The sequence below is a fragment of the Penicillium angulare genome, assembly GCF_028827245.1.
Source record: "Penicillium angulare strain IBT 27051 chromosome Unknown utg000012l_segment0_segment0, whole genome shotgun sequence".
Lineage (NCBI taxonomy): Eukaryota > Fungi > Ascomycota > Eurotiomycetes > Eurotiales > Aspergillaceae > Penicillium > Penicillium angulare.
In genome coordinates, this window is record NW_026623171.1 from 704,731 (window position 1) to 727,296 (window position 22,566).

The window sequence follows — 22,566 nt, forward strand, 5'->3', positions numbered from 1 at the left end:
GAGTGTTTAGTGTATATAAACACTGGTATAGTGAGGCAGTTGAGGCGGCTACAATGACTGGATGCCGTAAATTTTCAAAGGATGAATTCCTACATTTAATCAGTGAAATTAGACGCAAAACCTTCCGGCCACATATAATCAAGCTTGGGTTTAAATTAACTGGCCTTTGGCCAATTAATTCTAAGCTTATTACCGATGAATTGGATTCGTACGATCCATATTATGATAATATATCCCGGGAAGATACACTATCAGTTAACTCACAAAATACTGAGTTTAGCACCCCAAAAACCGCTGAGAGAGTTCGAAGAATTAGCGATCGTATTAATCAATATGATCCTACTACTGAACGTTTTAAAGAAGGGCTAGCAAAGCTTGTAAAGGGTGCTGAGACTCAGGCAATGTTGGCTGTCTAACTGCAACGGGAATTCGATTCTACACAAGCTATTATGGGAGCACGTCACGCTAGGTATGATGCTTCTCGCCGTTATACGCAAATCACTGGTATTATCAATTCAAGCCAGATCAAAGAAATGAAGCTAAAAGAATATAAATTGACTGAAAAAGCCGATCAAGAAAAGACGAAGCGGAAGTGGAAGAAGATATTGGTTGAAATTAGGAAGCATGGAAGAGCCAAAAAACGCCGGGGAAATTAACTTGATTTTGTATTCTAATATTAAAATGGCTGATTGATTTGTTTATTATTTTTAGTTAATTAATTAACTATATGGTGGTGTGGTAAATAGTAGTTGTAGTACGATTTAGCAAAAATGTTCCATTTGGGTGATCTGTTCCATATGGGTGGCGGACCCTCGTAAGCGAGGGTTCATTATTTTTGTGAAAGAAAAATTGTGGGGCCGGTTAATACCTAGGCATAAACAATGATGTGAAAAAAGGTCACGAAACTTCGTAAGCCGTAGCTCACCCCAAATGTCCAGGGATGAATAAATTTTGAGTTGACTTTCCCCCACCTTGGATTACATCGGAATTACAAGGAAGTCCGAGTTATGCCACGTTAGATACACAGACGGGCGAAAAAGCCACCACAGACCCACAGGGCCCAGATCAAACAAAGAAACCCAGTCAATGAAATGGACCACTAGCAGGGGTTATTATGAACTAAGTGTTTGTACAATTTGAACGGATTGAGTTCGAAGACAGATCAATGATCAATGGCTAGATCGATTCGCCCCCAAACACTAGCAAATCTCCGCCATAATTATTACGACGCACGTAAATCAATATGCCTACCACTGATGTTTGGACGGTGCTCCTTATATATGCGGTCTAGGCCTACTATACTACTCTTCGTGTTTTAAATTCCGCATTTGAATTAGCGAACTCTAAAACTGGCTCCAATTCAGTAACCTCCCCTATTTACTAGTATGAATTGATAAGAGAATATATTCTGCGAAAACATATGTGGCTCATACTAGTTTACATACGTAATTGGGATAACCAAAGCTCTATTCTATTGTTCTTGAAAGTTTGAAACTAAGACGCATAGTATGTACCCTGCAGTCACCGGCATTCCATCCTTTTTGAAGCAGCGACCGAACCCATTCAATCTTGGAATTTTAAGACTTCCGGAGGCTCTGATTCAGTCTGTCAATTTGCTCGCCTCTTGCCTTAACCCAAGACTCAGTATGTCCTTCAATTGTAGGCAGACCATTATGGTTTCTCTCCTCGTTCACCCAGCCAAGTAAAAGCTTCACATAATTCTCCTCTTCACCCTTCAAGGAATGAAAACTTCGCCCATTGCCCTTGGTAAAGAGTTTCTCCTGGTACTCCAATCTTAAATCCTTCTCCGATGGTAGTTCTATATTCCCCGAAAAGAATTCGGCAACGGCAATGGCTTGAAATTCAAACAACGTGAACGTAGCGGTATAGAACGGAATCCCCACGAAGGCCAATGTTGGATCGGAGATATAGAAAATATCGCGGTGAAGATTGTGGAACTGGGTACCATCAGTCACAAGCACGGTGTCGTTTGCTGCGGTGACAGTCTTCGAATTATCGTTGTATTGAGGCAGGAAAGGCAAAGTCATTTGGTACCCCGTACAGAGTATTATTCTATCTATGTTGTGGATGGTGGAACCTGACTTTGTTTTTGCGGTTATAGGCAAATCTTGATCAGTATCTGGGATCGGTGCATGTATCTTGAACTCTGCAATTTCTCCAATTCTTGACACATTTTGTGGGAGAGTGCTGGCTGGAACATCAAATGCACCATTGCGAGTACTTTGATAAATTGTCTGGCAGACAGAGCTGATCTCTCGGGCAATGTCCATAGCAGACACTCCGCCTCCTATCAAGAGTACACTCTGTTGAGAGTCAGCAAAGATAATTCGAACTATAGCGCAGCTTTCAACTTACCTTTCCTTCAAATCCTTCAGTGTTACGGAATGACTTGGAATGTGTGATTTTTGAGGGCCATTTTTCCTTTGCATTCGCTAGCCCTGGGATATCAGGTACCAGAGGAGTATGGTAATGACCAGATGCAATGACAACAGCATCGAAGGTCTGTGTCTGATTAGCATAAACTCCTCTTCTTCCGAGTCTTCATCATCAACATACTTGAACATGGTTGTTTTCGACGAGGCTATTTGTTTCGATGTCATCACTGAGTGAGCTCCAGGAAATGTGCCACTTAGGGCCTTCCTTATGTATGTTTGTGACCAAAGCACCATAAATTGTTAAATCATGGGCACCGGATTTCTTGGAAGTATCTTGGATGTAATTTTTAAGGGCACTATGTTTCACATAGTCCAATGTCCCTTCAGGCCAAGAATTAATCTTCGTACGCAGCAATGGGGTTGAGACATTATTCGTCAAACTCTCATAGCATGGCCTAAAGCAATCAGCATCGTAGAACCTTGAGATAATAGTAATAATGGCAGGCGTAAGAGAAGAGTTTTTACTCACCCTGGCGGAGCATGCAATAAAGACTGTCTTTCCTTTCCCTCTCGGTTATCTTGGACATAAACTTGTTCCCCTGAAGGCTTCAAGGATGGGTAACGAGCTTCAATTGGTACTCGCTTATCGTAGAGCCTGGTATTGTGCAAATATTAGCTTGGTGATCTCATCTTAAAAATCCAGGGCTCTTACCAGACACCACCGGCTGCTTGGTTTCTTTCGAATATAGTTACATTCTTCCCAGATGCGAGTAGGTGAGCAGCGCTGACGACTCCGGAAATTCCCGCGCCAACAACGGCGACGGATTGGATTGTGTGGTCTCCCATGCTGTTTTAGATGTATTTGGACAAATAAAATCGAATTCCGTTTTGTCAATATGGCTGGAATTTATTACAATTCTTGAACTGTCTAGGTATACCCTCAAATTATCCCGATAACGCACCCCCGCTATTGACCAATATGAAGTTATTCTGACCCAAGATTTCGCAATCCCCGCTAACAGTTTCCAGCTTCAAGTTGTTTCAGATGGAATCTACAAACAACCCTCTCCACATAAACATTTCAACTTCAAATATTTCGATATGGGGCATTTGAGTCCTAGCCCAAATCTAATTGTTTTAATCATGTTCATAATGCGTGCTTCTTGGTCGCAACCGCGAAGTCAGTGTTCGGTGCTAAGGCTAACCGACGGCCGAAAGTTCAGCCGAGACATGAATTGAATGAATCCTTCAACTTCCCAAGGAAAAAGAGGAAGACTTAAGAAGCGGAATTTTTAGCAAAACATATATATTTCTGAGTCGTGCTGCTACACTTGAAGGTCAAATCTATGATGTATTTAACATTCAGCATTGTCGTGCTAGCTGTCGCGGCTATCTGGGCATTACGCGTGCATGAAGTATTCCTTTTGCTTGTGCCCATTTTACGAGTTATTCAACCTATTGAAGATTTTCCGTACGAATGCGAACGCCTTCAACACCCTTCTGTGGAAGGCTGTGAAGATATTTGGCTAGATCATACTGATCGGAAATTGTATGCTGCATGTGCGAGCATTCCTGTTCGAACGGGATGGAGTCCAGGCGGCGACCTCTTTAATGTTTCAGCAAGAGATCGAGCCGATCATATTTCCGTGATAGATATCGATCAACCCGGATCCGAGGGCATGTATGGGCTTCGTCATTTGAAGATCGGAAGCGGGTATCAAGGAGATTTGGATTTGCATGGATTCGACGTCCGCAAGGTCGGGAATCGATTGCGATTCTGGCTGATCAACCACAGACCACCAGTAAGCCCTGAGACGGGGGAGCCAATGAATGCATCCAAAGTTGGGGCCAATTCAACAATCGAGATCTTTGACTTGGATTCGACGTCAGAGACATTGGAACACGTGAAAACTATAGTCAGCGATGCGATCATAACACCTAACGATCTGGCCGTCGACGAAGATGGTGTCGGTTTCGCTGTCACAAATGACCATACAGCTAAAGCTGGACTCTCTCGAGTTTGGGAATTATTTGCCGGCGGTGGAAGTATAAGCTACTGTCAAACAGACTCCGGGAAATGCCATGTGGCTGTACGGGAAGGCTGCAATATGCCCAACGGAATTGTCAACATCGACAAGGGGATCTTTGCTGTTACCCATTCCGGACTGGGTATTGTAGCCAGCTATAAAATAAAAGGCGATGAGATTATCAAACTCACTGAGTTGGATCTCCAAATGCCTCTTGACAATATGTCACTTGATGATGAAGGCAATGTTTTTGTCGCGGGGTTTCCCAATGGCCTTTACATGCTCAAGGCGATGAAAAGCCCTTACACGGTCACTGTACCAGCTACAACATTCAAGATTCCCCAGCAAGCACTTACCAAAAGTGGAAATGGCGAAGACCCCGAGTCCTCAATCGTCAAGATTCTGGAAGATCGAGATGGCAAGAAATTGCCATCCACCACAGTAGTTGTGCATGATGCAAAGACCGAACGTTTTTTCCTTGCTGGAGTCATTTCGCCTTCCATCGGCATATGTACGAAGAAGCAAATATGATATTGGTCAAGTTACCAATTGTTCAAAAATGTTGCGTTTCGTTGCATCTTTCTCGACTCATTCAGAAAAGAAAATTAACTAGCTAGTTATATATATACACTTATGTAAGTGGAGTTCATGTCAAATTAAAGCATCTAGAATGGAGTACATCTTTTTTCTCAGCGGAAACTTTGCACTCATCAGCGGGCTGTACTTGAAAAAGCCCCCCCGAGCTTGGGGGCGATAGTATACAGTAAGTAGCTCGAAGCTACATAAGGAGGGGTAGAACGCAGTAGTTGGCTGAAGAAGTGGCAGATCATTACCGCCCTCGGAGCCTGAGTCCAGGGCCCGTGCCACTGCCCGCATTTCGGTTATTTTTTAAACTTCAGCATATCTTCATCTCTTCAATAGTCATAAAAACCACCAGATTAAGACCAATATGAGCGCAACAATGACCGTGACCGCTCCGTCGGAGATTACCGCGGACAACGTGGCGACCCTCTTCCCCGACGTTGACACTTCGCTGGCTCGGGATATCCTTCCCACCGCTAATACCAACTCCACCCAAGAGGGAACTGAATTGGATGGATATGACGATGAGCAGGTTCGCCTGATGGAGGAGGTTTGCATTGTGTTGGATAATAATGACCGACCCATCGGCAGCGCCAGTAAGAAGGCTTGTAAGTACTTGCAATCTTAATCCTGTTCACTACCCCTCGAAGAACTACATCGAAAGAGGGGTTGTACCACCATATATCCCATGGTCAGAGTTAAACGCGAATTATGGGCTAATTGCATATATCCTCAGGCCATTTGATGACCAATATCGACAAGGGTCTCTTGCATCGCGCTTTCTCCGTATTCCTGTTCGACTCTAATAAGCGCCTCCTGCTTCAACAGCGCGCCACCGAGAAAATCACTTTCCCTGATATGTGGACCAACACCTGTTGCTCCCACCCACTTGGAATCCCTGGCGAGACAGGTGCGGAGCTTGATGCTGCCGTTCTGGGTGTGAAGCGTGCCGCGCAACGGAAACTCAACCACGAGTTGGGTATTAAGGCCGAGCAGGTCCCCATTGAGAACTTCGAATTTTTTACCCGGATTCACTATAAAGCTCCCAGTGATGGAAAATGGGGAGAGCACGAGGGTATGTAAACCACAAGGTTCAACCCAATGTTTTGCTTGATTACAGATATCTAACAAAGTCTACAGTCGACTACATCCTCTTTATCCAGGCGGATGTTGACCTGGAGCCGAGCCCCAATGAGGTGCGGGATACATGCTACGTCTCAGCCGACGAGTTGAAGACGATGTTCCAGCAACCTGATCTGAAGTTCACCCCCTGGTTCAAGCTGATTTGCAACTCGATGCTATTTGAATGGTGGAGTCACCTGGGCACCCCTGCTTTGGAGCAATACAAGGGCGAGAAGGAGATTCGTCGGATGTAAGCCAGGCCATGCATTCTCTTCGCTAGCATTCGGCACCATCATCCGTTTCATTTTTTAGTGCGTTTACACGATACCTTTTCGCTTCTTTGTTGATACCTGCATGTCACAAACATCTCGGTGCATATTTCGGTATACATATATTTGAGCCTTCCGGCTATTCGGAAACTCTCTTCGGCGCAATAATCTCAATAGAGAAGGCGCACTAATTCCTCGACACCCTAGTCATAATTCTGATAAAAGTGAACACGCCGCTAAAAGACAATATGAGTATAGAATGCAATCCGCTAGAACCAAAATCAACCAAAAGTAACGCCAAAAAACAGTATTGCAGGTAAAGACTCAGGCAGCTTGATCTGTCGATAAGAACAAAATGCAACTTCCCAGGATGACAGTTCCCACCACCGTAAAAACGAGTTGTGTCTTCCAGCCACTTTGAACTAGCGCAGCTTTCCGGCTGTACTTCCTGACCGTGCGGGCATAGTTAGCAAAGCCGTTGATAAGACAAGTCAAGCTCAAGAGCCAGAAGACGATGCCGAGGGGTAAGGCCATGCGTCGTTCTAAGCCGGTTGGCTGGTCTTTGAAATGGAACGATATGATGATGGCTAGCGAGACAACGGCTAAATACATGGACATGCGCAGCCATGAAAGAAAAGTGCGTTCATTTGCACAGTGGTCACGGGCATCTGACGTAGCATTTTCAAAAAGTAGTGCGCCGAAGATGGGCGGGGCGCAGAGGATATGATTCTGGTCTTCGGTATGCCTTTTCAAATATAAATTCAGTCAAGTGAATGTAACAGGTTTGAGACGCTTCCCCAAAAGAAAGTTGAAAATACTGGTGTGAACATCCACGAGAGAAGATTCGACTTACTCTTCCACTAAAGAAGGCTTGCAGTGTGTTGGGTTGACAAGAGGATTGTAGGGTCTCCGTGAGCTCCAAATAGATCTAGGATCCTCTGTAGGGTCGGCCATGTTTGCCTTTGAGCATGAAGGCAAGGATTCCGAGAACCTCGGAAGCAAACAAAATGCGGAGACCAAGCGGAGACCAAGAGGCAAGGAGGAGATCAGGTGATAGACACGACTAGACCGCTTTCGGCTGGGATGTCATCTCAATGTCATCTGAGTGTTCATGGTGAAAGTTGCCCGAAATCTTCGCCCATCAATTTCCAACCTTGGACCTTGGGGTGAAGTTGTTCCAGTACTGTGTAGGATTGCTTGGAAGTATGACTTGGTGGACCTTTTGACCGGCAAAAAATCAGCAGATCTATGGGCGATCATCAGGCAAAAAAAAACCCCTGGGCCCTGTGTTAACCTTTACCGCCTACTACACCGCTAACTGTACTGTAAGCTCTACATAGAAAAGACAATTAGAAAGACGAATGGAAACACGCAGTGGCTACACCATGCACATGAACCATTTGACATCCGACTCATACAGAAGACCGAAAACATAACTTGAAAGTGAGCTGTAAAGCTCTGGGCCTCTCTCTGTATCACCAATTGAGTAACCAATACCAGGCATTGTGAACATCATGACATCCCTTGGCGTCTCAACCGACCGTGCACGGAGACCTCCTGAGTGGGTCATCTTGCGAAGTTACTGGCACAAGGTGGAGTCAAATCATTTTGTTGTTATCAGGTCAGATGATTCCTTCAAGAATAATCCATTTTCCTGTTTAAGTATGTGTATGGATAGTGGATGAGGTTCATTGAGTTCGAGGGTATATGGGTCTCTTTAGCTGCATCGACCTTCTACTCTGAGAGAACTAATAAGGTGGAGATGTGAGCACCGACACATAATGATCATTCTCTATCTTCTCCAACGGCTCGAATGTCGTGCTCGAATCGAATGGGCCAAAGTGGCTCTCTCCCCACTTAAAATCCCAAGGTTTCATTTGTAATCTACCCGAGCATCCAAACTTGTAAGGTTCTTTCCTTTGCCATCTCTTCATCTTAGCATGCATACCGAGCGACAGAATACCATCACCTGGCTCTGATGGGGTTGTAAATAGGGGGAAACGAAAGAAAGGAAAGGAAATCAAGAAAGACATACATACATCTACTATATTTTTGCTTCAAGGATGACCCCGCGCAATATCCTCTCGGCAGATTCCGCCGAACATCAAAGTCGATATTCCCGATCTTTCACCTCAAGCTCTCCAATTGCCGAAGCTGCCATTGCCCGCGATTTAGCCCATTATACGGACGATGACTCCCTCGATACCGATACCTCTGACTCCTCGACAGTCCGCCCATCCAGTAGCTATGCCGGCACGCAGCCGCATTCGTTAACGGGGTCTTATCGCCGCCCGAGCTATTTCACTACAATCAACCATGCCACTGCCGTCCCTGCCCAGGCCGACTATCAGCCCTTGACTCAAAGCGAGCGAGAACAGGCAATTCAAGAGGAGCGCGCTTTGCTTGGTGATAATAATGTCATTCGGACAGAGCTTAGACCCCGTAGACTTTCTCACAAGTTGAGCAGTTTATTCTCACAGGCTCAAGGAAGCTCTTCAAAGTCCTATGGACCGGTTCGAAGCTCAAAGCCCCTGGTGGATGATATTGGGTCTGGACAAGGGTCGTCTGAGTCGGCCGAGTCAACTGAATCAACCGCATTGCTGGGCTCTTCCGACGCCAATCGAATCGGACCGGAGGAAATCGACCGGAAATGGGAAGAAGCCGTGACTGCAGGATTAATAAACACGACATGGAGACGAGAAGCGGAAGTCATCGGTCGCTACTCCCTTCCGTTGATGGTTACGTTTCTGCTGCAGTATTCTTTAACTGTCGCAAGTATTTTCACGATTGGACATTTGGGCAAGGAGGAGCTTGGCGCAGTCAGCTTGGCCAGTATGACTGTGAACATTACCGGTTATGCTGTCTACTCCGGCCTAGCGACAAGTCTAGATACTCTATGTGCTCAGGCATACGGATCTGGCAAGCGAAAGTTGGTAGGCTTGCAGATGCTGCGAATGGTCTACTTCCTGTGGATTGTCTCTGTCCCTATTGCCTTCCTATGGTACTTCTCCGAGCATATTCTGTCGGTAATTGTCCCCGAAAAGGAAGTGGCTAAAATGGCTGGACTTTACTTGAAGATCGCACTCTTTGGAGCACCTGGATATGCCTGTTTCGAGAGTGGAAAACGGTACCTGCAGGCACAGGGCGTTTTTTCGGCCTCTCTATATGTACTGATTTTGTTAGCGCCATTGAATGCATTCATGAACTGGTTCTTTGTCTGGGTATGTTGAAGACCCCCGAGTTCTTACATGACATTTGCTAACATCAGCCTGTCGGAAACTACAGAAGTTAAATTGGGGATTCATTGGCGCACCCATTGCAGTTGCTATTACAGAATTTCTTCTCCCCATTGGTTTGTTTATTTACGCATATTATTTCGTTGGAAGCGAGTGTTGGTGCGGCTTTTCAAGGCGCGCCTTTCAAAATTGGGGTCCTATGATCCGCCTTGCGCTACCAGGCTTGATTATGGTAGAGGCTGAGTGTCTCGCCTTTGAAGTTTTGACACTAGCTTCCAGCTACCTTGGCACAACCGAATTGGCCGCCCAGTCTATTCTGTCCACAATATCCAGCATTACATGGCAGATACCCTTCCCGCTATCCATCGCTGGTAGCACGCGAATTGCAAACCTGATCGGTGCTACACTGGTGGGTGCGGCGAAGACATCGGCCAAGGTGAGCTTCTGTGGAGCTACCATTGTTGGTCTTCTGAACATGATTCTGCTCTCCAGTCTCCGTTCCTATATTCCCAGGCTCTTTAGCTCCGACCCCGAAGTTGTCGATCTTGTTGCCAAGGTTCTTCCCATTTGTGCAGCATTCCAGCTATTCGATGCACTAGCTGCCAATTGTAATGGTATTCTTCGTGGCCTGGGCCGCCAAGAGATTGGTGGCTACATCCAACTTTTCTTCTACTATGCAATTGCTATGCCAATTAGCATGGGCACGACCTTCTCGTTGAACTGGGGCGTTATGGGCCTATGGACTGGTGTGGCGTTGGCACTCCTGCTTGTTTCAGCAACCGAAGCCATTTTCATCAGCCTTATAAGCTGGGAACGTTCTGTCGAGGAGGCTTTAGAGCGAAACGAATTAACATAAAACATCCGCTGAGGCTAGCTGCAGCTTTCATTACAAAATTCACATACCCTACAAAAGAATTTCGAAAATATTTCGAGTGTGTTTAGATTTTTTTTTTTTTTTTTCAAATCAGACAGCCCGTTATTGGGCTAAAATAAGAGATGAATCATGATATTATTTGAAACCTTCAGAATTTTATAACGAAAACGAAGAAGGCAGGTCATTTTTCAGTAAGGAGACTAGCAATCTAGAATAGCCCAGGTATGCTCATCCAACGTAGAGAAGATAACACCCGCATTGAGCAGTTCGTCTCCAGCGCGTGCAACATCCATATGGGGAATTCCCAGCTTCCCACAAATCGTTTGCAAGTGAAGACCGGTATCATCTTGTGGCTCTGTCCTTAACAATTGGTAAATATCCTTTGCAAAAGGACTCATACCATGCAGAGCTTTGTTATGAGCATCAGGCCCACCATAGTCGGCCATCGCCGAAAAGCCGCTAGCACCTGCTGCGACACCAGCACTAGCACCATCACCTGAAGGACCACGAGTGAAGAACAAGTGCACGGCAGCAGCGTCGAGCATCGAGCAAAGAAATTCGTTGATTTCCGTGACGGGCCGAATGCTGTGAGCTCCAATGTATCGCCTATTTCCGAAAGACTTGATTGCACCGAGTACACGAACGTATCCCTTAGTATGGATTCCGTTTGGATCATCCATGTCCATAGTATCTGCAGTAGCGGAGTCGACCCATTTTTTGACCTCGACGTCACCTGTGCTGTCGTCAACCTTGTATGTGATGTTGGTACTCTGTTTGCTGATGTTTCGCACTTGAGCTACGAACACCACATTGGCGACATCGGCACCGTCGACTTGAAAAGGCGCTTCGGGGTAAGGGCAGGTTGCGTCGAGGATTTGTTTGACTGTCACGGGACGAAGAGTCTTGTTGTCACCACCGCCAAACTGCTTCCCGTGTTAGCGAAATTGCTTGAATATGTCAGGAATAGCGGTTTATCTTTTACCTTGCCTCCTCCCGATGGACTGGTGGTTTCTCCAGCCATAAACCCACCGCCACCGGTTTGGCTGCCATAGGGGTTGTAGTTGTTGCCGTATCCGCCGTCTATTGAAAGATGTTAGCATTTCCTGAGAAGAAGTGGTGATATTTCCCTACCCATTGTGTACAAATGTGTGGTTGTTTGAATAATGAGTGTTGAGTCCCAAAATCATTTTACTCAATCGGGAGCGTGTCAAGCACGCGTCGCGGGGATCAGTTTGCACTGTTTGTCATGGCACTAAATAAATCTCACCGCCTTTCGGACTTTGAGTTTTCTCAACTTTTTTTTTAGGCGGTGAAGAAAACTGATAGCCTGATATCGCCAGGAACCACTGGGCAAAGATAACCCATATTTTCACATTTGGTTGAGGTCAACGTGAATAACTTGTTGTTATTACTGTTTCTGTTATTTATTGTATTTCAAAGCCCTCTTTTCTCCTGATCGGATGAATCGAGCTGCCTAATCGCCTTCAAATATTTCCCTCTGGATCTTTGGATCCCACTGGCACCTTTAAAGGTCTTTGAGACCTCTAAACCGCAAAGATGCCTCACCGCGCAGCCTCCCCCACCATGTCAGAGAATGAGTTTGATATCACAGGCACGCTCTTCCAAAACGACAACGACAGCGACTCAGATGCGGGTGTGCCCAAGCCTAAAAAGCAGCAGCAGCAGAAGAAACCCGATGCCGCACAAGACCTCGACTTCCTTGGCGCCGAAGATGACGGCGATGCGGCATTCATTGCTTCGCAACAAGCCTCAGCGAACAGGAAAGGATCCGCTTTAAAAGGCCGTACGGTCAAGAAGGGTGGTGGCTTCCAGGCTATGGGTCTCAATTCTCATCTTCTGAAGGCCATTGCTCGTAAAGGATTCTCTGTACCGACCCCCATTCAGCGCAAGACTATTCCCGTGATTATGGAAGACCAGGATGTGGTTGGAATGGCTCGAACCGGTTCCGGAAAAACAGCTGCTTTCGTGATTCCCATGATTGAGAAATTGAGGAGCCACAGTACCAAGTTTGGAGCCCGCGGCCTGATTCTTTCTCCTTCTCGTGAACTTGCTTTGCAGACTTTGAAGGTTGTTAAGGAGATGGGACGTGGAACAGATTTGAAATCAGTTCTTCTGGTTGGTGGTGATAGCCTTGAAGATCAATTCGGACTGGTGGCTGGTAACCCTGATATTGTGATCGCAACGCCAGGTCGATTCTTGCATTTGAAGGTGGAGATGGATCTAGACTTGTCTAGTATCCGCTATGTTGTCTTCGATGAGGCTGATCGCTTATTCGAGATGGGATTTGCTGCGCAGTTGACTGAAATTTTGCATGGCTTGCCTACAACTCGACAGACCCTTCTATTCTCTGCTACTCTGCCTAAGTCTCTTGTGGAGTTTGCGCGAGCAGGTCTAGAGGAACCAACCCTCATTCGTTTGGACGTTGAAGGAAAGATCTCACCTGATTTACAGAATGCATTTTTCTCAGTTAAATCATCTGATAAAGAAGGTGCTTTGCTGCATATTCTCCACAACGTCATTAAAATGCCCACTGGCGACACTGAAGTTACAAAAAGATTCAAAGAGCAAGGACCCCCTTCGAAATTCTCCAAAAAGCGAAAGCGACCCGATGAGAATGCAGGACCTCACAAAGAATCACCCACTGAGCATTCGACCATTGTCTTCGCTGCCACGAAGCATCACGTTGACTATCTATACTCGATCTTAATTGAAGCAGGGTTCGCCACTTCGTACGCCTATGGTTCACTCGATCAGACAGCACGAAAGATCCAGGTATCCAACTTCCGACGAGGTATCTCCAACATACTGGTTGTCACAGATGTGGCTGCCAGAGGTATTGATATCCCGGTTCTCGCCAATGTCATCAACTACGATTTCCCCTCGCAACCCAAGATCTTCGTCCATCGTGTTGGTCGTACTGCCCGTGCAGGGCAGAAAGGTTGGAGTTTCAGTCTTGTTCGAGACGCCGATGCCCCATACTTGCTTGACCTTCAGCTTTTCCTTGGACGTCGTCTGGTGCTTGGTCAAGAGTTCGGTGAAAACGTCAACTACGCAGACGACGTCGTTGTAGGATCCATCCCCAGGGATCCCCTTTCCCGCAGCTGTGAATGGATCAACAAAATCCTGTCCGAGATTTCAGATATCGCTTCTCAGCGCCAGGTCGCTACCAGGGGTGAGAAGCTATACATGCGTACCCGAAATGCCGCATCTCTGGAGAGTGCCAAGCGAACAAAGAAGGTCACTGCTTCTGTGAATTGGTCTGAGGTTCATGTTCTTTTCAACAACGAGACGAGTCAGTTGGAAGCGGAACGCGATAAGTTACTGGCCAAAATTGGAGGTTTCCGTCCCAACGAGACCATTTTCGAAGTCCACAATCGCCGTGGCGCTAAAGCAGAGGAGAACCCTGCCATGGACACGATCAAGCGACTACGTTCCACAGTGGACAAGAAGAAGCAACGAGCGCAGGCCAAGGAGCAAGCCGAGAAAAACGAGCTCGGTATTGGTGCCGATGACGAAGTGGACGAGGCCGAAGAAGATATCCCCGAAGAAGCTGGCGACAACATGTCAGAGGCAGACGAGTCTGATTTGGAGGTCACTTTCTCAGCATACTCTCAAACAAAGAACAAGCAAGGAGACAAGTCCAATGAACGTTTCTCTGCATCCTTCCAAAACCCAGACTACTTTATGGGTTACACACCCAACAACAACGACCTTCACGAGGATCGGGCGTACGGTGTTCACTCTGGCACGAACCAGAACTTTACTCAGGCCTCACGCAGTGCTACCATGGACATCAATGCGGATGAGGGACACCGAGGCTTCGGCGAAAACCGCTCAACCATGCGTTGGGACAAGCGACACAAGAAGTATGTTGCGCGCCAGAACGACGAGGATGGTTCCAAGGGTACCAAGCTAGTCCGCGGTGAGAGTGGTGCCAAGATTGCAGCCAGTTTCAAAAGCGGTCGCTTCCAGAGCTGGAAGAAGGGCAAGCGCATGGGTGCTATGCCTCGTGTCGGCGAGACCGAGACCCCTGGACTTGGGGCTGGTGTCAATGGATACTCTGGTGGTAATGGTGGTGTTCGTGGTGGTGGCGGTCGCTTCAGACATAATAAGACGCAGGCTCCTAAGCGAGCTGATCCGCTACGTGGTGATTACGACAAGATGAAGAAGAAGAATGAAGCTGCTCGGGAACGTCTAGGCCCAGGCGCTGGCGGGAAGAGCGAAATCCGCTCCACTGATGATATTCGCAAGGCTCGCAACCAGAAGCAACAGCGTCGTGACAAGAATGCCCGACCCTCGAAGAAGAAGCGTTACTAATGGTGATGCTTTGAAAAAAGGTCTTTGTATAGTTTTATTCATTTCTGCATACTACACATATCTTATGTATTTATCTATACCTAGTTAGAGATACCAGTCGTTTCCATAATGAAACTCCGGTTGGCGTTTCTCTTTTATTCTCTCTCTCTCTCTCTCTCTCCCTCTCTCCATAGACTTCTCTTTCCCCCCCTCCCCACCCCGCTCTCCAACATCCGTAGATAACTGCTTTTGTACTCTACTTCTTGCGGAATACCTTGGGTCCCATTCCTGTTGGGCAGACTGTTGAAGTATGTTGCCTCGTGCTTCATGTGGGTTCCTCATGTATGCACGAACAAGTTTACAACCCAACTACTTCGAACTGGTTTATCCCTGACAGCACAGAGCCGTTAATGGTCCAATCATATTGTCCATCCCCGACGTCGGATTACCACCTGGGCAAGAAAGACGGTTGAGCCCCTCATAGGCCTCGGGCACATGAGATGAACCTCGGGTTTAAGACTCCATTCTGGGTTGAATTGACCCTCTCTAAGCGATAGTCCCGAATAATCTCCGTCTCCTCATTTTTTGACTCTCGGTTTAACTGGTCGGCGAATTTGAGGATCTACATTGACAAATCGTAGGTAGATCCACCTTGGAAGATGTGAAAGGGGGGATTTACTTTTTACTTTTTTTCGTTTTTGGGGGGCCCCATTTCCCCAAAGCTGACAGCATGGGATATCTAGCATCCATCATTAAGTATACAAAGTGCAAGATACAGGTCATTTCTTCGCAGCTTCAATCTACGAACCCAAGAAAAGGGGCAAAAGAGAATAATAAAAACGGGAGTGACTAAGCTCCTCTCCAAGCAGACTATCACAGCCCGGACCAGAATGGTTCGCACTATTGACTTTCCAGTGGCAGATCGTGCATGAACGGGGGTGACAGACCCCTTGCTGCTCCGCGTGCGGCATGTTCCACACAGTTATGCACTGGGCTTTCTTTCTGTCTTTCCTTTTCCCTGCTCTCCCCCTCTCTCCTCGCTTTTCAAGCGGCCAGAACAAAGGGAGCCGCCTTTTGTTTTTTCCCCTCGGCAGCTCCCGGGCAAGTCACCCGAGTATTATTGGTTAACGCTTTCGAGCTGTCAGTCACCCGATGACGTTGGGATGGATTTTCCCTGCAGTCCAAAAGCCAGGGATGATGAGCAATGCGTACGCGCTAGAAGTGATCGTCCTCCAAGGCGCGTTGGGCTGCACCCACATCTCATCATCTTGTTGCTTCCGTGCTGGCCGGATTCCCCGGAAAATAAATCTGGGAGAAATCGATCAACGAGGACGGTCTAGGCGGTTCCTAATGGATTGCCGTGGATTTTACTTTCGTGTTTTTCTTCCAGTAACTGGTGGTCTTCTTTAATCTCCTTTATTTACCCTTTTCCTATTGTTCCTTCTGCAATTTTAATATACCATGGAGGGGGGTGTCACAACAAGAACAGGAACAGGAACAGGAACCCATTCTGAGTCGATTGACCCCGATTTCATTTAATAGATGAATTTACTGGGTACCGTTTGCTGTTGCGAGTGTATGTATGTACTCCCCAGGTTTTTTTCTCTTCACTATAAGCTGCACATGTGGGAGTTCTAGGTTGAACATTTGAAGAAGGATGGCGAGCCTGAACAAATCAATCAATACCCTATGACTATATTCCATCTATTGGTTAATCTATTGGTAATAATAAATCAGCGAATAAACTCCAGGGTCGAATCAAACGTGTTATCTGCTCCGTATTAAGTAAATCCCACCTTTTTATTATTTTTTGTTTCATTTCTTTACTTTTCTTGGCCCCATCTCCACTCCTCAAATCATCCCTGCCTGTAGCTGCCCGGCTCATGATTCATGGCAGGCCACACCTGCCGTGAGACTTTCCCCAAGAAATCCACGGTCAACGACCCTGATCTCCACCCTGTGCCGGGCTCGACTGTAACAGTAACCCCTTCTTGTATCACGGAGCATAAGCGGAGGATCGACTCGACCATTCTCGGGCTCCAAGGGGGTTTAGTGGGGGAGGGGCAGAACAGAACAGAGTGTACGTAGTGTATACGCCGTACCAAGGCATCTACGGTTCATGTGCCCCCAGGGCTACTAGGTATCTCCACAGCGGAGAATAACGACCCAAGGATTGAGTGGTTCGCGACTCATGAATATCACACGATGGATCCAAGGTAGATTCAAGTTTTTATTTATTTTTTAATGTTTGGTTCAATTCTCGGGGCTTTAATATTCCTTGATTTTATTTTCTGTCCTCAGGAACATTTTTGTTGGGAAGAATAATTATGCCATACAGATACTACTTCCCCCGGGTCTATACATTGGTATTTATTCAATGTTTCTCCCGATAAAGCACATTAGCCAATGAATCTTAGGCTTAGGGCACCATAAGCATTAAATTCCCGGGCGGTTCCCTCTTTAGAGCTTTATTTTATGGATTCGGGATTCACTATTGAGTGGAGAAAAATTAAGGTGGGAAACTCAAAAGGAAGAAATACAAAATAGCAGGTAATGTTGGAAAATTAAGAAATAATTAATTCGTTCAAATATTTTATTTATTTCAATTTTATTTTCTGGTTAAAAAAGACAAACATCAAAAGGAATCAACCCCCAGAAAACCCGCATCACCCACTTCAACTTGACAACATCCAGCAGGAGAAAGAATCTCACCCATGGATCCACTAGGGAAAATCACCGAGTCGTGCCCCCCGAATGATTGCAACCACATAGAAAAGAAGAGCCTACCAACATAGTACGTACCCCAACATACTAGTACTAGATACTATGATGTCTCGGTAGTAGCTCAGTTTTGCAAGTCCCTACTACATAACCAAGTAGGTAGTAGTATATTCAGAAGTAGCGCATGCGGAGTGATGGGTGGAATTAATTTCAATTTTGTAATTTTCGAATTCTCGCTGCACGAAGATGACGAGGGGGATAGTACTTTGTGCATGTCAAACGGAATGCGCATTTCATTGCCGAGCCCGACTATTGGCAATGGCTGCGGGCACCGACGTCGATCCGTGAATCCCTCGCTTTGGTGTGATTGGCATCACAACCCCTCTTTTTCTGGATTGGATCAATGAACCCGGAAAAATAATCATAATAAACCTAGAAATCAATAAATCAATAAATCATACACTAATTCCAATTTTATTGATTTATTTCCCACTAATCCGGTCTCCTACATGACCCTGAATCCGAGAATTTGATCCCTTTCGAGGAGCAGGTGGTCCTCGCTGATGTTCACCCTCTAATGCAAGCCACCTCAGCCCGAGAACCGGTAGTTTGTTGTCTGGAACTGAGAGTTCGTCAAGGGAATCCAAATGGGTAAAATAAAACAAAAATAAAACAAAGGTCTCCAAGGTTAAGTCGGAGAATCATGCTGTTGTACGGAGTATGATATAACCCCCATAAACCCGAATAATAACATAAACCATAAATTAAATCCTAAATAACATCCTCGGAGTATTCTCCACTCTTCCTACCGTACCGTTGGGCAAACTCCATTATTTGAAATGATCTACCATAACGGAGATCAAGTCTATCAGCTACTAGTGTCTTCAGCACTGACCACTACTTTCCTACCTTGTACCCAGTGACCCGCCCACACTTTACCCGGATCCGCTGGTATAAGCCCTGAAGCCCGCAGGTCGGGCGTGCTACACTTGGTTATTTTCTTTCGATTTTCTTTTTTCTGTGATTCATAAACAGAACTATCACATCGCACGGAGTCGCAATTCGACATTATTCGGTTGGCGACTATTAATTCCCACTCACTATTGATTCACTGGGGTACCATATCAGTGCATCAACGTATACAACACAAGGCTCGGAGGGGAAAAAAAGAAAGATAAAGCTACTCCCTAAAGAGAATTTCTGCTTTGGTGGAGGCAATACTCAGCTACAATTTCACGAGGGAAAAAAAAAGGTATAGTTCACTATTTTCTTATTTCTGTTGGTTCAATATGGCAAAAGAATCCTGCACGAGTCGTGGTGAATCAAGTCTTGACACCGGAGGTAAGGTGTGGAGAGGTTTCAACAACAAAAACATTCCAAAAGAGAAAAAATATATAATAAAAAATAAAATGAAAGAAAGAAGAGGAAGATAATTTTTTATTTTATTCCCAAGAAAGAAAAAGAAAAAGAAAAAGAAAAAGAAAGAAAAAAAGCCCAAAAGAGAAGAGATGCATACAGAGAGAGCAAGAGGGGAGAGAGGGGGCTTTGACATGGGGCGTTACTGCTCCTGCACCTTGATCCTAGCTCGATGATCGACCGCCATCCTGCAATAAGTCGCCCTGGGGAGGGAAAGACATGCGCGGCTATGAGTAACCCTGCTGTCATGATCTGGAAATCTCCCGCTGATCGATGCAGTCTATTTTCTGACTCCTCCAATAGCGGGTCTCTCTCCAATGGATTATAAGCTTGAAGGGGTCCTTGGAACAGCCTTGACGGAGCTTGATGACGGATATTGAGAAACCTTTCTTGTCCATCCCTACACCGCTGCTGACAGTTTGTTGCCCCTTCCCAGTTCCGATTTCCAGGGATTCGTTCGCCAGATATGCTGCCCCAAAGCACACAGTCGATAGCCAGTGGTCCCATTTTGTGAACAAGAGATCCCGCCGCTCTAGTTCGAGAGAGAGACAGAGAGAGAGAGAAGAGGGGTTGGGAAAAAAAGAGAATAGCAACTATAACAACAAAGCCGGAAGAGAAACGATTGGCAAACACGGTCTTGAGAGAACGTCTGTGCTTGTGCAGGTGTAGTTAGAGGAAGGAGCTGGACAAGAAGGGAACCTTGCCCCGTGGGCCTATTCTTTATCCTGCCTGACGCCCGATGCAACCACTCGTGCTTCACCCACCGAGCCTCACCACTGCCCAGTTCGGACAGTCCCGGTTCAACTCGGGCCCAGAGCGGCTTCCGTTGAATCGACCTTGGCCGTTCAATGCTCGAGGGTGTAGCCCCCAGGCCACTCCTGCCCGTCAATCTATGTCTGGCTCTCCTCCTACAGAAGAGCCTGTGGTGACATCCGAAGATTCGACTTCGCGAGGATATCCAAAGGCTTCCTCGCCGGTAGTGACGTCCGCCGAGGAAGCCAGTGTCTCTCATATCCATGGGCGGCCCCAGTTCCCTGCTCCCATCACAGAATCACTACCAGCACCTATCCTGGCACGATATGGAGAACAGCCTACGCCGGTGTATGCTGCTCCCCCACGACTTCCAGCAGCACCAGCTCCTTACCCATTATCAACCCTGGACCCTGGCTTGTCAGGCCCCGGCACACGATCACTGGCACAGAAAACAACACGACGTACGAAAGCCCATGTGGCCTCAGCTTGTGTTAATTGTAAGAAGAAGCATCTTGGATGTGATCCAGCACGTCCATGTCGTAGGTGTGTTCTTGCTGGAAAGGCTGTAAGTATTAATCACCCATCCTTACTTTATCATTTCAATGATTACTCGACCATTCTGGCTATTCGGATATATGAAGTTAACCCAGTTGATATCAAAAGTCTTCTTGTGTGGATGTCACTCATAAAAAGAGAGGACGGCCGCCATTAAAGGCAGAAGACTCTTCCCTTCGATCCTATTCTTCCCATCCAGATCACTCGGCCATGTCCGCTGAATCCCAACCATCTGTACCACCTCATCGATCTGCTTTGCACAGGCCGTCTTCCTCTCGCGAACTTCGACCTATGACTGATCTCCAAGCAATAAGCTTACCTGGTTCGGCAACAACTATGCGGCCATCTCGGGGACCTCAGCAGCGATGGTCTGCATCTGTGTTCCCTCTTACTCGTCCAATGGATCCTACATTAACGATACCAAATGCTGGAGGAAGACGGCCCTTCTCATCATCTGGTCCGCCATCATATCCGCCACCAGCACATGCACCACCTGCTTTCATCCCTACGACAAGCGGTTTCAACCCGGTTTTGAAAACGGGAGCTACGCCTGCCAGCATGGACAAAAGCTTTGCCTCATACGCAAATCCGGCTCTACCTCCACCGACCTCTCCCCAACACCATCACCCACCGGGTGTTCCATTTTTACCCTACGGTGCCTCTCCCAGTAGCTCGTCCATTCACCACCACCTCCGAGTTGATCCTCGGATCCCACCAAGACTTAATCGAGAGCCGTACCCTGAATCCCCAGTCCGATTACCCCCTATACATCAAGCGACAGCCAGTCCAGGGCCTCCAATCCCACCTCCAGGACCCCCACCACCGGGTGTGCCTCATCACGCCCATCGACTCAGCGATCCATACCCCACAACTTGGTCAATGGCCCGAGATAACTTTTCACGCGATCATCGTACCCCAATTTCACCCCAGAGAGGAGTGGGCTCCATGTTCTCGCATTCATCGCACTCGCACCACCAACGCTCCTCCTCATCCACATCTGGACCCTTCAATCCAGTCCCAAGACATCTGGGTCCAATCGATCTCTCAAGTGCCGTGTCTCTAGGTCCCTCGCCACAATTAACGCGAGCCGCGCCCCCAACATCAGAACCCGAGACCCATTCCCAGACCGAATCAGAATCCCGTCCTATAAAACGCCGCAAAATGGCCCTGGATGACATGGTGAACGGATAAAGTGATATGCGACTTCGATATATTAGCATGGTGCAGACGTGTTCTACCAGCACCAGGCTTGTACTCCTTTTCCTTTGTTCAAGTTTTGAAATTATTTCCTCAGCTCAAATGATTCCAATCTCAGCAGCCCCGGAGGCGTCTTGTATTGTATAATTAACAATCTTAGTAGCAGGGTCTACAAGTATTGATCGATCAATATACCCCAGCCAGCGTGGCGCTTCTTTTTGTCGTTTATTTTGGTGTGAGCAAAACAGCGGGACCTATTTGCTTTGCTGTGGATTTTTTGTTCTCCATTTTTTCATACTGGCCATCCATACATTTGTATCAGGATATCGTCATTTGTTACCAGAACAACAGAATCATATATGATTCCCGGTTGTCATGCAATACGAGGTGCCAGAAGTGTGTTATAAGTGTGATAACCACGCTGACATTCCTGTTTTTGTTACCAAAAGCTCACCGCCATTACCTGAGGTATCATATTCCATTCGGGATCGATGCATCGTGCCCTGTTCTTGGACGGAATGACAACATTATTAACGTTTGCTGTTGAATTATGAAGAATTTCCTTTGTGTGGAATGACTTTCTTATGTACTTGTTATTCTGCCTGTTTTTTTTTTCTTTTCACGCGAGTACCCCTTTACAGTTATAGTATGTGTTTTCAAAAATGTGGCATGGCGTTCCGTGAAGTGGGAAAGGGAACATGTTTGCGACCTATTTATTTTGCGGCAGAACTATATGTTTTTCGTTCATTTTCTAGATTCAGCTGGCATGTGATGGTGTTATGAACTATTCTGTCTTGGTATTCGTGGGTGTGTGAGAATTTTTCGCAAGTTTACTTGCTTGCCAAGATAAACCGTGTTTTAGTTTTTTATACAGGTAGCAGAGCAACCTTTGGGCACACAATCCTGTGGACTCCTGTACGCCATTGGGATTTTTACAATTGCTCACTGGCAGCTTCAGATAATTTAGGTAAATCTAATGAATTCGTCCTGTTTACAGTGTACAACATACCGTCTCATCGAACAAGAATTTTAACGTAGGAAAGTCCAATACATTATGATATTATGATCAACGTCTAGTTCCATGAGGGTTGTCTTGTTTTG

General features: G+C 46.4%; 9 protein-coding genes across 9 annotated transcripts; 5 read left to right on the top strand and 4 right to left on the bottom strand.

Moving 5' to 3' along the window:
• Positions 1–1,577: 1,577 nt before the first annotated feature.
• N7478_012902 (putative FAD dependent oxidoreductase) lies at positions 1,578–3,242 on the bottom strand (the record flags this gene model as incomplete). The annotated part of the gene is made up of 5 exons (XM_056929112.1): positions 1,578–2,324; positions 2,377–2,523; positions 2,578–2,875; positions 2,926–3,051; positions 3,109–3,242. The coding sequence occupies 5 exons, from the start codon at positions 3,240–3,242 to the stop codon at positions 1,578–1,580; spliced, it is 1,452 nt and encodes a 483-aa protein (XP_056772474.1).
• A 503-nt stretch (positions 3,243–3,745) lies between these two features.
• On the top strand, positions 3,746–4,954 carry N7478_012903 (calcium-dependent phosphotriesterase; the record flags this gene model as incomplete). The annotated part of the gene is made up of 1 exon (XM_056929113.1): positions 3,746–4,954. One exon carries the CDS (start codon positions 3,746–3,748, stop codon positions 4,952–4,954), a length of 1,209 nt encoding a protein of 402 aa, XP_056772475.1.
• A 418-nt stretch (positions 4,955–5,372) lies between these two features.
• idi1 (isopentenyl-diphosphate delta-isomerase IDI1) lies at positions 5,373–6,381 on the top strand (the record flags this gene model as incomplete). Its single annotated transcript, XM_056929114.1, has 3 exons — positions 5,373–5,613; positions 5,742–6,080; positions 6,146–6,381. The coding sequence occupies 3 exons, from the start codon at positions 5,373–5,375 to the stop codon at positions 6,379–6,381; spliced, it is 816 nt and encodes a 271-aa protein (XP_056772476.1).
• Positions 6,382–6,720: 339 nt separating this feature from the next.
• N7478_012905 (DUF202 domain-containing protein) lies at positions 6,721–7,350 on the bottom strand (the record flags this gene model as incomplete). Its single annotated transcript, XM_056929115.1, has 2 exons — positions 6,721–7,141; positions 7,250–7,350. 2 exons carry the CDS (start codon positions 7,348–7,350, stop codon positions 6,721–6,723), a joined length of 522 nt encoding a protein of 173 aa, XP_056772477.1.
• Positions 7,351–7,774: 424 nt separating this feature from the next.
• Positions 7,775–7,966, bottom strand: N7478_012906 (uncharacterized protein; the record flags this gene model as incomplete). The annotated part of the gene is made up of 1 exon (XM_056929116.1): positions 7,775–7,966. One exon carries the CDS (start codon positions 7,964–7,966, stop codon positions 7,775–7,777), a length of 192 nt encoding a protein of 63 aa, XP_056772478.1.
• Positions 7,967–8,459: 493 nt separating this feature from the next.
• N7478_012907 (MATE family efflux transporter) lies at positions 8,460–10,488 on the top strand (the record flags this gene model as incomplete). Its single annotated transcript, XM_056929117.1, has 2 exons — positions 8,460–9,617; positions 9,682–10,488. The coding sequence occupies 2 exons, from the start codon at positions 8,460–8,462 to the stop codon at positions 10,486–10,488; spliced, it is 1,965 nt and encodes a 654-aa protein (XP_056772479.1).
• A 218-nt stretch (positions 10,489–10,706) lies between these two features.
• Positions 10,707–11,641, bottom strand: N7478_012908 (uncharacterized protein; the record flags this gene model as incomplete). Its single annotated transcript, XM_056929118.1, has 3 exons — positions 10,707–11,429; positions 11,489–11,586; positions 11,638–11,641. The coding sequence occupies 3 exons, from the start codon at positions 11,639–11,641 to the stop codon at positions 10,707–10,709; spliced, it is 825 nt and encodes a 274-aa protein (XP_056772480.1).
• A 422-nt stretch (positions 11,642–12,063) lies between these two features.
• Positions 12,064–14,844, top strand: N7478_012909 (ATP-dependent RNA helicase DBP10; the record flags this gene model as incomplete). Its single annotated transcript, XM_056929119.1, has 1 exon — positions 12,064–14,844. The coding sequence occupies one exon, from the start codon at positions 12,064–12,066 to the stop codon at positions 14,842–14,844; it is 2,781 nt and encodes a 926-aa protein (XP_056772481.1).
• Positions 14,845–19,699: 4,855 nt separating this feature from the next.
• On the top strand, positions 19,700–21,459 carry sclB (uncharacterized protein; the record flags this gene model as incomplete). The annotated part of the gene is made up of 2 exons (XM_056929120.1): positions 19,700–20,278; positions 20,377–21,459. The coding sequence occupies 2 exons, from the start codon at positions 19,700–19,702 to the stop codon at positions 21,457–21,459; spliced, it is 1,662 nt and encodes a 553-aa protein (XP_056772482.1).
• Between the last annotated feature and the right edge of the window lie 1,107 nt (positions 21,460–22,566).